This window comes from Scyliorhinus torazame, chromosome 12 (assembly GCF_047496885.1).
Source record: "Scyliorhinus torazame isolate Kashiwa2021f chromosome 12, sScyTor2.1, whole genome shotgun sequence".
NCBI lineage: Eukaryota > Metazoa > Chordata > Chondrichthyes > Carcharhiniformes > Scyliorhinidae > Scyliorhinus > Scyliorhinus torazame.
Window position 1 is genome coordinate 168,832,556 of NC_092718.1, and position 16,183 is coordinate 168,848,738.

Here is a 16,183-nt window from a genome sequence, read left to right on the forward strand (position 1 = left end):
AGGTGGGCACTGGGGGGGAGCAACCGTGGGGGTGGGGCAACCGCTCACATGCCAACCCCTGGATCGTGTTTACCCATATCAGGGGCAACCCTTGTCCCTGCCCGTCATCCCCACCCATAACCACCACCGACTGCTGAAACCTCTGGCAGTGTGGCTGAAGGCTATTGCTCAGAGGGTATTGCCTTCCAATACCCTCTTATAGGAATCACTCCAGCTGTCGATCCTGGCGCGAACTGGGCGCCGCGGGTCCGCGCATGTGCAGTGGCACCGGCGCCAACGCGCAGTGGCCTCCTTCAACACGCCGGCCCCGTCGCAAAATGACGCAGGGCTACAGGGGCCGACGCGTAAGAAATAAGTCCCCGAGCTTGAGAGGCCGGCCTGCCGATCGGTGCGCCCCGATCGCGGACCAGGCCACATCGGAGACCCCCCCGGGGACAGAGCCCCCCTCCCCCCCACCACAGGCTGCCACCTGACCCTTCCACGCTGAGTTCCCGCCGGCTGAGAACAGGTTAGAACAGCACTGGCGGGACTCAGCGTTTCCACGACGGCCGCTTGGCCCATCCCGGGCCGAGAATCGGTGGGCCGGCCGCGTAGAGCGGCCCGTGACCGGAGCTGCGCCAACCACGCCGGCACCAGTTCTCCGCTCTGCGGAGAATCGGGTGCCAGTGTTGGGGCAGCATGGCCCGGTCGCGGGGATTGCCTGGCCCAGGGCTGGGAGAATCCCACCCCCTGCCTTTAACCCTGTATTCAGCATTCAAATTCGACCTTCCAAAATGGATCATTTCACATTTATTTAGGTTGAACTCCATCTGCCACTTCTCAGCCCAGCTCTGCATCCTGTCAATGTCCTGTTGTAACCTGCAACAGCCTTCGACAGTATCTACAACTCCACCAACCTTTGTGTCATCGGCAAACTTACTAACCCACCCTTCCACTTCCTCATCCAACTCATTTATAAAAACTACAAAGAGCAGAGGTCCCAGAACAGATCCGTGCAGGACACCACAGATCTCCAGGCGGAATACTTCCCATCCACTACCACGCGCTGTCTTCTTTCGGCTGGCCAATTCTGTATCCAGAGAACCAAATTTCCCTGTATCCCATGCCCCCTGACTTTCTGAATGAGCCTACCATGGGGATCTTATCAAATGCCTTACTGAAATCCATATACACCACACCACGTTAGCAGATGCTTGAGACAGAGGCCCATGTGCCGGATCCCGCCCCACACCATGAGGTACCCAGGGTGTACAGGCGTCGCTGGTCGTTTGAACAGATGACGGACAGTGTGTGCTGCAGGTGGCTCCGCCTCAACATGGAGACAGTGTGGCATCTGTGACATGTCCTCGCGGACCTGGCACCGCATGGAGCTGGAGGACACCCGCTCCTGGTGGCCATCAAGGTCACCGCAGCTGTGGACTTTAATGCCTCGGGTTCATTTCCTCCGCAAGCTCCGGTTTCCTCCCAAAGTCCAAAGCTGCGCAGGTCAGGTGGAATAGCCAGACTAAAATTGCTCCTTAGTGACCAAAGGTTGGGTGCGGTTACAGAGATAGGGCGGGGGGGACTGGCCTTGGTCGAGTGCTCCTTTGGAGGGTCCATGCAGACTCGATGGGCCGAATGGCCTCCTTCTGCACTGTAGGGATTCCGTGATTCATACATACAGGATGGTGGGGTGTTAGGCATTTAGTTGAGTTGGTTAGTTGCAGCCCTGTTGGCTGGTTTTGTTTTGTTATTATGTTTGTTGTGTAAATATATAAATGCTTCAACAAAATATTTAAAAAAGAGAAAACTCCTCTTGTATAAGTGTAGCTGACAAACGTGTGGGTGACGTAGCTGTGTCTGACTTATCGAAATAGAAGTTGATGATTGTAAGTCATATTCAACAAAGAACAAATATGAACAATGCACCCTTTTTAATAGCAGCATTTATGCAAATGTTACTGAAGAAGATGAGTTTCATTAGATTGGCATGTGCGCTACCTAATTGCACCCATGGAGCTGAAGCTTGTTTAGTGCTTGGTTAAGAAGCTGCCTACTCCAGACAACCACCTCATTCAGAGAGCCTTTCCCAACTGGAGATTCAATTTTGGAAGTTTTACATCCTCGTGTGTTCTCCTGAAGCTAACCCATAATGTAAAACTCCACAGGTACTGGCTGCTCTCCAATACCAAACCCAAATAGGAATTCCTCACAGGGGTTGGTAGGGCATTTGATAAAGGGTGGGAGCAACACAGCTGACTCTGACATAACCTTTGCCCTCAGCCAGTGTCCAGGAAGAGATGCTAGGGGCCAATGTGAAGGGAAAGCCTTGACTCACTTTGCCATTCCCTAGTCTAATGATACCAAGGACCATTGCAGTATCTCTCTCCAGATGGGTCTCCTCCCACTGCAACAGTTGGGATTATGGATTTAAAAATCTGTTCAGTGACTATTATTCAGTGCATAATCTACAACATTTCATAGAAACACAAAATATCTTTTCAATAGATGCTTCAAACGTTTCTTGGCCTCACTGAATGGCTTTCTACGGTTCCTAATATTAATAGTCTGCTTTCTAATTTCCAGTGCTTTTCCCATTGTCGGCGTGTTTTCAAAATCATTTTCCTGCGTTTTTCTCCATATTCCGGTGTCCTCCCCATTTCTATTTTTAGGGCCTTTTCAGTCTCATTAAATCTGCAGTTTTCTTGGTGCTTCAGGTCTTTGAATAAAAAGATGTGAAGATAAAACTCTCATCTTTACTGGTGTGATGCTACCTCAGGGTTAAGTTGAAATTTGAAAGCAACTTGGAGAAAACTTGTGCCGCCAAAATCTCTTGTCAGGGAATCTGTCAGGTTCCATCAATGTCACCTGACTGGAAAAGTCTTGGCTGGTGTTGTTTACCAGTTCAACCACAACCGGGAAACCCTAGCAATGTGATAGGAGTTGGAGTTTATAATCCAGCAGGATCGATAATAGCTGTATAAATCGGAGGGAAATAAAAGAGGGATTAAGTCTAGTCACAGCAAAGCAAATGGGATTCTTAAAATCCTGTCTAAAATAACTCCAATTTATGGGCAACACCCAACATTGATTGCAGTTATGAATTCTAGGTTTGGTTCCTAATATTGTAAGTGTTTTAAATTAGTGGGACTAATAAAATGGACGCATTTATTCCCAGTGAAAGGTGAGATGTTGAATTCTGAAGTTGATTCAGTGGGGCTGTGCTGCAAGCCCCAGATCTTTGTGCCCAGGAACCATCTCCATGCTCTCAGGCAGGGGAAAAGACTGTAAACATCTCCAATCCCTGAAGAATGCGGTGAGCACCAAGGGTTACAATCCGTCAGAATTCTGGCTGTGCATTTGTTGCTGAATCTTCTGCAGCATTTCTTGCATCCGCCGCAACTAGGGCATAAAACAGGCAACAAGACGGTCAACAATTTCGCACAAAAGAAAAGGCCTCCTCTTGAGGGCTGTTACTGAATCTGCTTTTGGACACGGACAGCCCTCTGCTACTTTAACCAAAGGATAACGCAGGGCATTATGGCCAGGTTTGACCCTATTCTGACCCCTGGTGTCCACATGCCTGCACTTTCCAGTCGGGGTCATTTAACAGAAATCAGTAACAGGACTCTGGGCTGACTTTCGCGACACCCACTCCACCCCCTCACTTGCTCGTCCTGTGACCATTTGTAATAACTCATTAATAAAAGAGAAGAAAGGGTGTCATAATATACACCAGTATATTATGGTGCAGACACACACTGATGGACATGCAGTGGGACCAATCAGCATACACAACACCGCAGCCAATCACCAGTGAGCGCACACACACTATAAAGACAGGGGACAGGAGAGTTCCTGCTCATTCTAGTAGCAGCCAGCTCGGAGCACAGAGCTCACAGCCTGCAACACAGACATTCACCATGTGCTGAGTGCATCACCTGGTTAGGACTAGGCAAGGGTCAACAGTTAAAGCTGGTATTGCATTTACCCACAGTTCAAGTATGTTAATATAGTTAACCTTATAATAAAATAGAGTTGCACCACTTGCAGTGTTGGTGACCTGTTTGTGATCCAGAACACCCAACACATCAAAGGGGACGGCACAGTGTCACAGTGGTTAGCACCTCGGCAGCGTGTCTTAGTTGATGCGGAGCATGTCCCAGTCATAGGTGGGCATTGTCGAGGCAGTCCAAAAGTGTGGCCCAGTCACAGAGGAACACCGCTGAGGGCGTTGACATCATGGTGCAGACCAAATGGAGCCGCCAGGGCTGACAGAGCCAGATGATGCTGAGGCTTCTGGAGCTCACTTCAACTGCCCGTCCATCCAATGGTGACCCCCCAGGGCCATTGGGGCACTGTCCAGGAGGAAGGGGCACCGAAGGCCTACCCGGAGACTTCCAGCAGGGAAACGACCGTCTCCAGCTCTCCCGAGTCCCCCTCTCCTGACAACGGCACATCTCGAGGTCAGTGGGTGGAACAGGGTATCACAGCGAGGCAAGTGCCACCGGCAAGCCAGCCGGGGCTCTCCGGCCCCAAGCTCTCCAAATGATTGGATTGGGTTTGTTTATTGTCACTGAGGTACAGTGAAAAGTATTTTTCTGCGAGCAGCTCAACAGATCATTAAGTACATGAAAAGAAAAGGAAATAAAAGAAAATACATAACAGGGCAACGCAAGGTACACAATGTAACTACATAAACACCGGCATCAGGTGAAGCATACAGGGGCGTAGTGTTAATGAGGTCAGTCCATAAGAGGATCATTTAGGAGTCTGGTAACAGTACACATTAGGGGCATCAAAGGCCACAGTGCGAGGAAAGTATGCATCCTGCATACATACCTAGAAGTAGCGGCAGAGTGCGGAGGCTAAGAAGATCAGGGATCACTGACTGGGTACTATGTGGTGATGGGGAGCACCATTGGTAGTTCGGGACAGCTAGGGACAGTTAGGGTTTTGATTGTTCACAATTAAAACATGTTACACCTCTGTCACGTTATTCTGCATAGTGGGCCGGTCTGTACCCCCCCACCCACTATTGCTCTTTGCTCTCCCCCAGCCCCAGCCCCCTGGGCACAATGGTCCTAGATCTGGGGCCCCTGAGGCATACCACATGCAGGTGATGGGTGTGAGCTAGCAGCAGAAAGTCAAGAAACAGAATATGGCATACATTGAGTGCGGCACAGTAGTTAGCACTACTGCTTCACGGCGGTGAGGACCCGGGTTCAATCCCGGCCCCGGATCACTGTCCGTGTGGAGTTTGCACATTCTCTCCGTCTCTGCGTGGGTCTCACGCCCACAACCGAAAGATGTGCAGGGTAGGTGGATATGCCACGCTAAATTGTCCCTGAATTGGAATTTAAAAAAAAAAAAAGATCTTGCATTTATATAGCACCTTTCCTCCCTCTGCACTGCCAATTGAATAGGAAGGTTAGAAGGAAAGGGGCACGTCTAGGTCAATGGAAGGCAGAATGAATAACTTTTCTGGTGATTTGACCACCTCCTTCTTCCAACTTCTTCAAACTGACTGTTCTTTTCTAACTGGATTCATTTAGAGGCACTTAAAATGGTGAGTCTGACAGTTAAAGTATGGATGGCCCTACAATGTGTTTGTAATTTCCATGTTTAAATATGGCTCAGAAAAAGTGGGTAAGTAAAGAAGTGGATAAAGAAATTGATTCTTGATCATATTGAGCACTATTAAAAGTTAAGCCTCAGGACCCAAACCTCAGAACCATGTCGTAAATCAAACTGTACGGAACGTGTCAAACTGCTTGACTGAATATAACCAACTCCTCTGATCTGGAAACCTTATATTCTACCCTGAATCTGACCCTGCCAAGGCATTTACTACAAAATCACACTTGGAAAGAGGCTGGAGGCAGATTTACAACATGCCGGACTGGCAATATGAAAGAGCTCCTCAATAGCCATTGTAGAGCAGTCTTGCACTGCAATGGATGGGTGAAGGTAGCAGTGGTAAGGTTCCTTTGCGGAAAAACCCCAAGATGATTATGACTTTTGTTTCATTGTGATGGGCTTCCGGTGAGAAATGGCGATTGACCTAGGTATTTGTCCTGTTACTTAACTGATCCTGGTCCAAGAAAATAACATGCAATCACAGTAGGATTGCTGAGCATATGCAACTCCGGCAACAAATGTGACTGCAACTCCACTCTCGAGCAAGACCCCCACTAAATGTCTTTGTGTCATAGTAGGAGATGCATACTCCTGCTGAAGAATCACGTAGAGCCAGCAGTCAGTATGAAGTTACATGGTGCATTTACCTCACTGATACGGATTTAATCCCTGCACTCTTCAAAATACCAAGTACATTTTAAATTTTCCTCACAGTCCTGCAAGTCTTGGGACAGCCACACACAAAGAAAAAAGGGTTCATTAAATTAGATCTTTTTTTTTTTTTACCTCCTCATCCTTCTCCCGGATTATTTTTTCCGCCTCGTTATCCGTCACTCCTGATATAATGGGAATCGGGAAATCTGTGCCACTGTCCCTCGTTAGTTTGCTGAAAAAGAAAATTGGCGGGACATTTAAGCGAATGTCCCTTAGGACGTTGCGGATGTTGTATGTCACAGGAATTGGCAGCGCACAATTGTACAAATTGTCTGAAGACTTCAAGGGCACTTCCACATGGCCATCGAACAATGTCAGACGGTAAAGTTTGAATCCATTCTGGTGAAACCCTGACTTCTCTTTACTTGTCTAATGCACCTTGAAATAATGTTCTCAGTTCACCTATTTTCAGGAATCAAAAATTGGAAGGTAAAACAGCAATTGGAAAATAAGAGTCCCACAATAAGGAGATGGTTTGGGTACATAATAGACATATTTCTACAAGTAGGGACAGGGAGCGCATTGAAATTTATGGATGACAAAAGGCAGATATTAAAATGAGACAGAAAAATAATGGCAGGGAAAATGTGAGGTTGATAACACAGTTGAGAATCAAGTTTGAATATCGAAAGTACAGAGGAGATCGAAAAACCAAAGGGACATAAAGAGGCAAAGGGACTGTATGAGAATAGATTAGCAGGTAACATTAAGGAGAGTCCAAAAGTATTTTTTAAACACATGAATAACAAAGATGCAGTCAAAGGAAGGATGAGGCCAAAAAGGAGGTCATTTGGGGGTTGATTACTTTGCTCCAACTTCACTGAGAAGCGGATTGCTGCCAGCATAGATGCAAGGGAAGAGGCAATAGCGATATTGGATAGGATAAAAATAAAGGAATAAAAATAAATGCATGGCTGCTCTTAAAATGAGACAAGTCACAGGGTTGGGGGTTGGGGTGGATCCAGAGGCCTGGAGGGTTGCAAATGTTACCCTAGTGTTTAAAAAAGGCAAGATACAGACCAATCTACTTTATGCAAGTGTTGGAACATTTTTAGAAAAAGGGAATCGAGACTAAAATTAATTGGCATCAGGAAATGTACAGATTAATAATGAATGTCAGCACAGATTTGTTCACGACAAATCATGCCTGACGAATTGATTAAGTCCTTTGATGAATGGAGAGGGTTGACGAGGAAAGTGAGGATGACATTGTGGATCTGAACTCGCAAAAAGTATTTGATAAAATACCACACAATAATAGATTGTTTGCAAAATTGAAGTCCATGAATATAAACTGGTGAAGGGACAGGAATCAGGGAGTAGGAAATGGATTTATGACCTCCAGCAGCCTGGGCAAAAAAATTCTCCTCAACTCTCCTCTAATTCTTCTGTCAAATACTTTAAATCCATGCCTCCTGGTGATTTGACCTCTCTGGGAAGGAAAATAGGTAATTCCTGTCCACTCGATCAAGACCCCTCATATTTGTATATCTCAATTAAATTTTCCCTCAGCTTCCTCTGATTCAAAAGGTAATAACCCCAGTCTATCCAACTCCTCACAGCTATAACCTCCAGTCTTGGAAATATCTTTATATTATATGTGATCACCAAGGTTCCTTAGGCAACGTCTTCTAAACCCACGTTGACACGGGGAGAAAGTGCAAACTCCACACAGACAGTCACTCGAGGCTAGAATTGAACCCGGGTCCCTGGAGTTGTGAGGCAGCAGTGCTAACCACTGTGCCACCATGCCGCCCATGAGTGCAGCTCCAACAACACTCCAGAAGCTTGACACCATTAAGGACAAAGCAGCCCACTTGATTGACACCCCTTCATCATGTTCAACATTCACTCCCTCCACCACCGAAGCACAGCGACAGCCACATGTACCATCTAAGAGGCACTGGAGCAACTAACCAAGGTTCCTTTTACCAAACCCGTGATCTCTACTGTCTGGAAGGACAAGGGAGCAGATGCATGGAAGCACTGCCACCTGCATGCCCCCCTCCAACACACCATCCTGACTTGGAAATATATCGTCGTTCCTTCACTGTCGCTGGACCAAGTCCTGGAACTCCCTCCATAACAGCACTGTGGGTGTACCTACACCACATGGACTGCAGTGGGCAAGAATACAGCCCACCATCTCCTCTGTTAAGCTCCAATATTAACTCTTATAAGAAGAACTAGGAAACAAGTCTTGACTTCTTTGACTCCAAGCTTATTGTGTTCCGTAATCACTTCAACAACCAAACAGTGCCACCTGTATCCCCTTTATTGTTTAAATGGAATCTATTAAACAATTAGATCCCCAATCCCATCATAAGTACTGGGGAACATCAGCTCTTCCCTAACATCCTTCTCAAAGTAATTAGGGATGGGCAATTAATGCTGGCATAGCCAGCAACACCCACATCCCATGATTGAATATGAAAGCAACAAATAAGAACCTAGAACATTCATAGGGATTGTTGTGTATTATTTTAAGTTCATCCCTGATGCAGATACATTGGGCTGCATTCTCTGCAGCCCCGTGCCAAAATCGCTTTGATACAGGGATGGAGAATCGACGTTTATGCCTGAATCAGGCCCCGCGCTGCTCCCACGATTCTCCGGTCCCCGGAGAATCGCTCGCGCGCGAATTACGTGGCCGGGCTAGGGGGCCATTGCCAGAGGCCCTGCCAGCTATACTCCAGTCCCAAACGGCCGAATTCCTGACGACGTGGTTCCAACCACGCCTGGCCAGTCGGGACTCTCGCGCGGCGGCTGCAGACTCAGTCCACGGGTGCCCTGGCGGGGGTCTTATGGGCGGCCGGGGTGGCGATCAGGCAGGTTGGATGGAGTGGCGCGGGGCAGATCGGTGAACATTGTTTGTTGGCCCAGGTTCGCCGGCTGAGCCCGCCATCCCGTTCGGCGCGGCCGCTGGATGCCACCGCTGTGCGCATGCGCCGACTCGGAACCGGATGTGTGGAGGCCCGTAGCCACAGATAAGGCTGCGAGAATTACTCCGGGTCCCTGCCAGCCCCCTGAAGGTAAGTGAATTGCTCTTTATTTTTTTCAGAAAAGTCTGGCGTGAAATGCTGGCGTTTTTCGCCGGTGTGGGGACATTGCCCCATTTTTGGAGAATCCAGCCCATTATTTCCACTGCCAATGTTCAAAGATGAAAATGATTCAGAGTGGTCTGTGGAGTGTCAGAAAGCATTCGAAGTGTAGAAAGTGCCAACTAGTGATGCTGTTTTGACTCACCATGACCCCAAAAAAGCTTTGGTTTTCATGTGCGATGCCTCACCACAGATGTGATGTTATCTCTCAGACAAGCCTGTAGCATGTGCTTGACATGGTTTAACGCGTCAGAACAAAATTACTCACAAGTGGAGTAAGAAGATAGTGTTATTAAGTTCCACAAATTCTTGTATGGTAGGAAGTTCACTTTGTTAACTGACTACCAAACCGTTACAATTATTTGGTACAAAAAAAGAAGTACCATTGCTAGTGGTGGCAGGGCTGTAGAGATGGGCTTTGATGACCACTCAGTCTGATAATAAATATTGCAAGTCAGCAGATCATGCAAATATAACTTTCTTTCGAGATTTCCCATAAAGACCAATTCATTTCCAGCCACCAAGTTACCTGTGAATTACTTTGCATACAACAAATGATATGCCAGTTCTGCCAGTAAAATTAGTGAAGAATCTTACAAGGATGTGGTGCTCAGTAAAGTGCTCAATTGTATAATGAATGGTAGCCTAAAGAGGTGGAAAATTGCAGGAATAATTTACACATAAATGAACTAAATGTAGATCAAGGCATCTCCTGTGGGGTTTAAGAGTAGTTATTCCAGCAAGGTTTAGATAGGGATTGTTCGAGGATCTTCATCAAGAACACACCGGGAAAGTATGAATGAAAACAGTAGCAAAAAGTGATTTTTGGTATCCTTGGGCGGGTTTGGCAGGGTGTTTCCCGCTGGTTTTTGAGTGAGATCCATTCGGGTATTTGCCCACACTTCGGGCCCGATCTAACAGCAGAAGTACGAAGTGCGGTAGTGAGCGTGACTTGTCAAGTGCTTCCCGACAGCCAACCTGGCGAGGCCACGATCGGTATCTAATGTCAATTAGGGCCGGAATGACCACACATGGACTTCACTGCGGAAATGGCTGTCCCGCCAGCTTTTCACCTGGACCACGCCCGGAAGCTCCCTGCTAACAATGGGGAGCAGCATTCAAACTGACCCTACAGAGCAAACCCCAGACAGCACACAGCCATGACACTATGGAGACCTGCTCCATGTTTCGGAGATGCCACCTTGACCAGAGTGTTGGATGAGGTGGAGTCGAGATGGGACACACTGTTCCCCCGAGGGGGTCGGAGGATCAGCCACAGGTCCACCAGTGCCGCGTGGAAGCCAATGGAAGCGGGCGTCAGTTTGGGTAGCATCACGAGGAGAACCTCTGTGTCGTAAGAAGCCCAATGACCTGCACCAGGCCGCATGGGTGAGTTGACATTGGCCCCCTGGCACCAATCACGCCTTGAGCTCCCCCCCCCCCCCAATGAGTTGGCACCTAACACCACGCACCACAACCCCAGCCCCCACCACAATACCGCACCTGTGCCCCAGCACACGCTGACACCCACCAGCACAACCCACCCATGCCCAGCAGTGGTGACCACACCTGTCGCCTGACATAGACGCTCCCTCCCGATGCATCAAGCATGCGGCTGACAACGCCGTCTCTTTGGCCCCACAGAAGGAAGTTAGCGTATCACGTGAAAGAGCCCAGGCGGGTAGAAGAGTGCTGGACATCAGAGTCCTCACAAACTATGAGGATGGGGCCCTGGAGATCGCAGGGATGACAGAGGACAGAGCGGTCACTGACACATAAATGAGGTTGGGTTGCCCCATAAGGATCCACTGTCCCTCCATCCAGATGACTTGTCTCAAGTGAGTTGATCACGTCAGACAAAATGATCGTTCCCGCTCACTGATCACATGCCCTTTCTTCCGCAGGATCTCCATCAGATGGTGCCGGCCCTTCCAGGGTGCCCCTCCCCTGCCCCCCACCACCCAAGGAAACACCTTGGAGGAGAGCTCCGAGGATGCCACCATCGATGCGTCACGGCTTTCATCCCCACCATCCGCCAGCTTAGAGACACACACCTCGGTGGGCGACGTTAGTGGTCGGGTTCTTGGGCACTATCTGGCAAGCACCACACTGTTGCTGATGCGCATCAGGTGGAGGCAGGAACATCCGAGGGAGTCAGCAGTTCGAGGTCTGCTAGATCCCAGGACTCAGCTGGGTCCCAGCCAGATGCTGAGCCTCTGAACAAGGTTATCCCAGGGCTGATACAGATGCTAGGCTGCAGCCGTGAGATTCAGGAGGAGATGTCAGTGACACTGCAGCCAGTCCATAGCCGAATGGGGGCACTCCAGAACGTGTCCTTGCCTCTGAGAGATGTGTCCCAGGTGCAAATGGACATTGTTAAGGTACTCCAAAGTGAAGCCCAGTCACAGAGGAGCATCACTGAGGGTGCTGACATCATGGTGCAGACAATGTGGAGCCACCAGGGAGGACAGAGCCAGATGACGCAGAGGCCTCTGGAGCTCCAGAATGGGATGTTCCCCTGGGCCATACGGGCACCGTCCAGGAGGAAGGGGCGCCGGAGTCTTACCCGGAGCCTTCCAGCAGGGAATGACGTCTCCAGCTCTCCCGAGTCCTCCTCTCCTGACAATGGCACGTCTCGAGGTCAGCGGGTGGAACAGGGTAGCATAGCCGAGGCAAGTGCCACCGGCAACCCAGATGGCGGCCTCTGGCCCCAGGCCCTCCAGAGATCACATACCTGGGGCATCAAAGGACACAGGGCGAGGAAAGTATGCATCCTGTGTATGCACCTAGAAGTAGCGGCAGAGTGCGGAGGCTAAGAAGATCGCGGATCACTGAGTGGGCTCTGTGGGGTGATGGGGAGCACCACTGGTAGTTCGGGACAGTTAGGGTTTGGATTGTTCACAATTAAGACATGTTACACCTCTGACACGTTATTCCGCAGAGCCAGCCGGTCTGCAGCTCTCACCCAATGTTGCTCTTTACTCTCCCCCAGCTGCAGCCTCAGCCCGCTGTGCACAATGGTCCTCGCTCTAGGGCCCCTGAGGCATACCACGTGCCGTTGATGGGTGTGAGCGCGCCAGCAGCAGAAAGACAGGAGTCAGAATATGGCATACATTGAGGTGGCACGGTGGTGCAGTTCTTAGCACTGCTGCCTCACGGCGCCGAGGACCTGGGTTCGATCCCGGCTCTGGGTCACTGTCCGCGTGGAGTTTGCACATTCTCCCCGTGCCAGCGTGGGTTTCACCCCCACAACCCAAAGATGTGCAGGTTAGGTGGATTGGACAGATAAAATTGCCCCTTAATTGGAAACATTTCAAAAAGTTTATGGCATTGAGGAGCACCAGAGCTTACCTCACAGCAGGTAATCATCACCCCCTGCTTTGTATAATGACCAGCTGACAGTGTCAACACAGGCCCATCACCCTGGAGTGTTGTTACAGAGATCCTGGGAGGATAGAACAGGATGGGCGGGCGGGAATGGTGAGATGACGGACAAAGTCAGGGGGAAGCGGGCAAGGATGAGGGTCTCCCGGTTGTATGAAATGAAATGAAAATTGCTCATTGTCACAAGTAGGCTTCAAATGAAGTTACTGTGAAAAGCCCCTAGTCGCCACATTCCGGCGCCTGTTCGGGGAGGCTGGTACGGGAAGGCACAGAGGGCACAAGAGACCACCACAAAGCAGGTGTCTCTCTGGGGGGGGCGGTGTATTGCAGTGGATTACCAGAGTGATTGAGGCATTGGAATCGCATTTTGAGCAGTCCAATGCACCGCTCAATGACACCACGTTATAGCGGGTCTCCGCATCGGTTTCTGACCTCCACACTGGCGTCATTAGCCAGCCCGTCATCATGGGGTGGTCTTGAAAGATGCCGAGGATCCCCGAGTGTCCCAGGATGTAGCTGCTGTGCACACTCCTGGGGAAGCGTGCACATATGTGCATACCTGGAGATGGTGGTCACACAGGAGTTGAACATTCAGGGAGTGGATCCCATTCTTGTTAATGAAGGGCACTCCCTCTTTGCCCTGATGTGCATGAGGCAAAATGCGTGCCATCCATTACCTCCTGGACCTGGGGCATCCGGCAATGGTGGCGAATCCTGTTGCCCGTGCGTCCTGATCCAGCTCAAACTGCTAAAATAAATTATGTTTTTGTCGTTTTCCAGTGTAACAAAGAAACTCATGTGTATCTGTTATTTACAAACAAAGCTCAAACATTATATAGTCAGAATCCTGGGCATACAGGGCATCCGTGACTTCACCAATGCCCCTGTGGGCTGCAGGTTGACACACAAATCTCTGCATGAGCCCTGGAATGAACCTGAAGCATAAAAGTTCAGGGCTGCGGACTTTCACGGCTACGGGGAGCGGGTATCCTCCTCCTCAATGTGGTGCCAAGTCCGCAAGGACATGGCACAGGTACCGCACCATCCCCTTGTTGAGGTGGAACCTTCTATGGCACATGCTGCCCAACATCTCCTCAAATGACCAACGACGGACCACCTTGGGTCATCACTGACCTCCCTCTCTGGGTCCCTCCCCGGCCTGATGGGTGGCCGGGTCCTCAGGTAGTGGAGTGGACCTCTGAACATGGTCTTCCACCTCGAGCCTGCGTCAACGCTACCTTTTCCAGCGACTGGCCACCTGCACTGTCACCAGCACCCATAGGGCAGCTGCTGCGGAATCCACAATATCATCCAGAATGTGATATTGGTAAGGAATTGGCAAGGGTGAGAGACAGATAATAAGTTATGGCTTCCACCCCGGGATCATTTTCCTTGAATCCCACAGGCCTCCTACACTCTTACATTCCCTGCCTTCTCTCAGGGTGCCATCCAATGAGCCAGTTGAGCTGGGGCCCCTGGACCTCCGTTACCGGTTGGGAACATTACGTGGATCGGGCTTAGGTCCCCTGCCCGATCCACACACACTCACCCTCTGGTTGCAGAGAGGCCTCTCGCGAGATTTAACAGTCTTGTGGTGTCACCGAGTCGAGCGCGTCGAGGCAGTTCGATCGCGTCCCCGATGTGTCTTAGAACGAGAAATAATCATTCCATGGTTAAACACAAGAAAACCGTGGGAACGGGTACATTTGGATTTATTTGAAGTGGAAGTGAGGGAGTATTTTGTTCTGGTTAATAACAATAACAAGTGGAGAAACGTTGAGTTTATGTCCAATACCACAAATGCCAAAACTATTGAGATTTTGCGAATTTGGTTTGAATTTATGGATTGCAGAGGTGTTGGTGTCCGATAATGGCCCACAGTTTGTCAGCGGAGTTTGAAATATTTCAGACACACTCTAATATCACCATATCACCCAGCATTGAATGGTGCTGTAGAAAGAGGTACAGATTGTGAAGAGGTCTTTGCGGAGCTATTTCCCAGGTGAAAGGCCAGGCAGTGATTTCCATGTTTCTCTTCGACACAGGCCAGGCATTTTCCAGTTCTCGGACAGAATAACGGCACCAGTCCACAACAGGTTGCTCACCTTGTGTTAGTGTTTAAATACGTCCCTCGGACAAGGTTTAGGATGCTTAAGCATGACGTCAATAGCAAAGCAAGGGGGAAAAAAACCCAAAGTGAAGATGAGTCAGGATACATCAGACATGAAACAGAGTTCAGTACTCTTAAGAAGGTCATGGTGGAAATCCATTGAGGGGACAAGGAGAAATATGTGATTGGTGTTGTTGTAAAGAAACAAGGTACATTTACATATCCAGTGACGATTGGAGAAAGATTCTGGGCATGATTCTCCCGATTGGGGACAGAGTCCCTTAACGTGCAAGATTAGCTGGGTGTTCCCTGGCGCTCCAAGTGCCAAGAAACACCCCGTTATCCAATGTCCACTCGGGTAGATCGGGGCCTGGGCAGGAACTCCCCGACAAGGCTGCACTTAGCCCCATTTTCTGCACTGAGGAGCTCCCCTTGGCAGCATCCAGAACTCTCAAACACCCAACGCAATCCCCCCCCCCAAAAAAAAGCCCCAACTCACAATAAGGGGGTCCCCGCCACCCCACCCACCTACAGGACACCCAATCACTGCTGCTCGAAAATGCCAGCTTGGCACCCTGGCAGTGGGCACATTAGCAGTGTCAGGCTGGCGGCCAGATGGCACTACCAGGCTGACAATGCCAGGGTTCCCTGGTGACACCAGCAGTACCAGGATATCACCCTGCCTAGAGGACATACACCTGGGCGCCTCCAATCCCCTGGGAGACCCCATGAGTGCTATTCTGTCTGGTCCCCATTTGTAGAAGAGAGTTAGATCCCACACCTTGGTTAGATCTCGGAAACCCATATTAGAGTGAGACTACCTGTCTCACTTTGTTATGCAGATTTGCCAGAAAGTGATCCCGACCTCAATGGCTGGGATTCACATCGCGACATCTCACGAGATTGCATCAGATCTCGTGAGAAATGGTGAGCCGGGTAGCCGACAGCGACCCCACCCGCCTGGAGCTCCTTGGGGGCAAAGGGTGAGAACGGGAAACCCTGTTGACCAGCAGCGGGACCGGAAGATCCCGCTGCTGGCCAATGGGGGAGTCACCTCTGCCGCCAAAATACATGGCGCAGGGATGGGCCCAGGGTCCTTGAGACACAGTGGCGGCCATTAAGTGGATTTGGTCAAGGTCAGAGTTTAGATTTGACCCAGTCAGAGATGTTGAGAGAACAGAGTCAAACTAATGGAAATAGGAGATAGCAGAGAGAAGAAAATTAGTTGATTGAAACAGAATCTCTTAAATTTCAA

General features: G+C 49.6%; 1 protein-coding gene across 5 annotated transcripts in view; it reads right to left on the reverse strand.

The window, feature by feature from the left end:
* Positions 1 to 1,898: 1,898 nt before the first annotated feature.
* Positions 1,899 to 16,183, reverse strand: part of LOC140386725 (septin-4-like) — a 222,611-nt gene continuing 208,326 nt past the window's right edge. For all 5 annotated transcript variants that reach the window (XM_072469341.1, XM_072469338.1, XM_072469339.1 and 2 more), the window contains 2 exons: positions 6,406 to 6,505; positions 1,899 to 3,381 (listed from right to left, as the gene is read on the reverse strand). In XM_072469341.1, the coding sequence (XP_072325442.1) occupies positions 3,310 to 3,381; positions 6,406 to 6,505 (172 nt within the window). In that variant the 3' untranslated portion in view covers positions 1,899 to 3,309. The remainder of the gene's footprint in view (positions 3,382 to 6,405; positions 6,506 to 16,183) is intronic.